This window comes from Lactuca serriola, chromosome 7, assembly GCF_051521515.1.
Source record: "Lactuca serriola cultivar US96UC23 chromosome 7, Lser_US96UC23_V15, whole genome shotgun sequence".
Classification (NCBI taxonomy): Eukaryota; Viridiplantae; Streptophyta; class Magnoliopsida; order Asterales; family Asteraceae; genus Lactuca; species Lactuca serriola.
In genome coordinates, this window is record NC_136414.1 from 169,340,815 (window position 1) to 169,343,454 (window position 2,640).

General features: G+C 32.3%; 1 protein-coding gene across 1 annotated transcript; it reads right to left on the reverse strand.

Annotated features, from left to right (window-relative positions):
- Window positions 1-705: 705 nt before the first annotated feature.
- LOC145063618 (uncharacterized) lies at window positions 706-1,609 on the reverse strand. The gene has a single exon (XM_079011218.1). It carries the CDS (start codon window positions 1,554-1,556, stop codon window positions 900-902), a length of 657 nt encoding a protein of 218 aa, XP_078867344.1. The 5' UTR covers window positions 1,557-1,609; the 3' UTR covers window positions 706-899.
- Between the last annotated feature and the right edge of the window lie 1,031 nt (window positions 1,610-2,640).

Below are 2,640 nucleotides of genomic sequence, written 5' to 3' on the forward strand. Positions count from 1 at the left end.
TAGTCTATCGACTATATCAAGTCTTAGATACATATTTAAAGCATTACTATTTATTGTATTAAACTAATTATATATTTTCATTAAAAAAATGCAACAACTTTTCTTTTACAAATTGATGCTCTAATACTTTATAAATATTTCTAATTGCCCATTTTAGACTCTTGGTCCTATAGAATTGGTCAAGTTTTGACTTCCATATCTAGCATGGCGTAGACCAGAGGGTTCGTTTAAACTCCCCCGTTCTAGTTGTCGCCCTATTTTGACTTTATATATTTGATCTTCCAGTCAAGTAACTATAGTATTTATTACTTGATATAATTGCATTATTTGGTTAATTCACAAACATTATTTTAAGTAAGGTAACAACATTACCAAACATAATCTTATGATTTTTGTTGGTGTCAACATCATTTTTAGTATTGTTTACATAATTACATGCAAGTGCATAAACATTACTACATTTATATTTTCATTTTTTTGTTCTTATAAAAAAATATATACGAAAAATTGTTATTATCTTTAAAAATTGGTTAATACAATCCATATTATTTAGTGTGTAAAGTTTGATTATCTTGTTTGAGAATAATTTATCTAAACCATGTGTCGAAATTAAATATTAAATTTATAACACGAGAGGTTATATTATTCACACAAAAGATAAGAACAATGAGTCATAATTTATTGAGCATGATAATAAAGAAATACTTACAAAAATACTAATTTTTATTTATTTCCATTTGGTACTTCAAGAACAAATCAAAAAACATCATTTTGCTACAAGTTATACGCTTGGAAAAATGATTTTAAAAAAATACAAGAAAAAACCACCCCTGAATTTACAAAAATGGAGAAATTGATTTCTTGTTCTTCAAAATATACCAAAATTTAAAATTAAAGATTCAAATCCCCCAAACACCCCAAATCCTATCTCCTATGAAACTTACAAATTTTCTCACTGATCCTTTCTCCGACGATGACCCAATCATCAATTCCTCTTCATCTCCATCATCATCATAATCACTGTTAATCAATTTTTCCTCGACTTGCGGCGGCGCGTGAGGAACCTTCTCCGAAGCGATAATCGGCGCGTTGGGGGAAGATGAAGAAACTTTGGTCTTTCTTCTTTCTTTCTTGTTCTTCCCACTCTTCTTGTTATGAATCAACCCATCTTCGTAAGCATCAATGATTTCATGAATCAGTTGTCGATTTGGCGACGCATCCCATCGAACCCAGTAACTTGTGTAGCATGTAAAACAGTCGCAGTTGAATTGCGGAATATGGCTTCCGCCTCCGCCTCCGCCACCATCTCCGCCGTGAATTTTACTGGTGGGTTTTCTGTTGCCGGAGAAGTTATTGTTGGTGTTGTTGTTGTTGGTGGTGGTGGTGGTGGTTACAGAGCAGGAGAGAAGGTATGCCAATACTTCTTTGTCTTCTGGTGCAAGGGCGGCGGCGAGAGTGGCTATGGCGATCGGTAGCAAGGATAAGTGATCGGCGGTGGCGGACGGCGGTGGTGATGGGTGGATTTTGCCTTTATTGTGGTTGTAGAGCTTCCTCATCGTGAATGGCGTGGTGGATTCTTTCGAAAAAATTGTGGTGGAATGAAAGCCTTTTTAATGATATAAGTAAAGGTCGTCTAATGGTCGGGGGTAATAATGGAATAAATAAATAAGTTGGTGACATCACACCGTCTATTACTCTTTTCGTATGTCACGCGCCTTTTGGAGAGCTTGATGCTTACTCAATTTATTTTTGGAAGATTTATATATCCGACTCGTGCAATTAAAATAACTTCTTGCCGTCTTTGTATTTTTTGTATTTTGGAAGTATAAACAATTAACTATAATTATGTGTAAATTGTCCTAAGAGATATTTTATAATTTTTTAAAACATTTTTTTAAAATAGTATTGAAGATTTATTTAAACTTAAGTAAAAAACAAGTTTATTTTAACATAGATGATTTATACGTAATAATTTTTTTTATACACAATAATATATGTTTTAAAATGTTGTTTCATACAACTCTATAAAACATAAATTATTATATTTTAAAAAAAATATTATGTACAAATCATTTTTTACTTTAGATACAAATTAATTTAAGAAAAAACATCATAAATGGTCCCTGTGTTTTCCTAGATTCTGAAGTTTAGTTCATGTGGTTTAAAAATCTCATATATGGTCTATGTGCTTTCAAAACTTTTAACAGATGGTCGTTATCCCTCACACCATTAGAAACCCACCGTTAACCCTTATTTCATTAAAATAATATAAGGGTAAATCGGTCTTTTCACCTGTGCCCTCTTCTTTATTGAGGGAAATGATTATGCCACTATCTTCTTCACGTCAACTCCCAAACACTCTTCATCTCCCAAGAGTACAGTGATTTCGTCTTCAACATATCATTCTCATCCAAGTAACGAAATTGGGGTTTAGGGTTTGCACAGCACCAAAGGACAATGGTTCTGTCAATATGGTGTTTGCATGAAAAAAAATGTGTGTTTGAAGGACTTGCAATCGAGATACGGTAAGATCTTTCATTTAAAAAAAAAAAAAAAAAAAAAAAAAAAAAAAAAAAACCCTTAAGTTTTTGTTTTCCTTGAATGTATTCGTGAAGATAAATCATCTTCTTTACCCTTTCT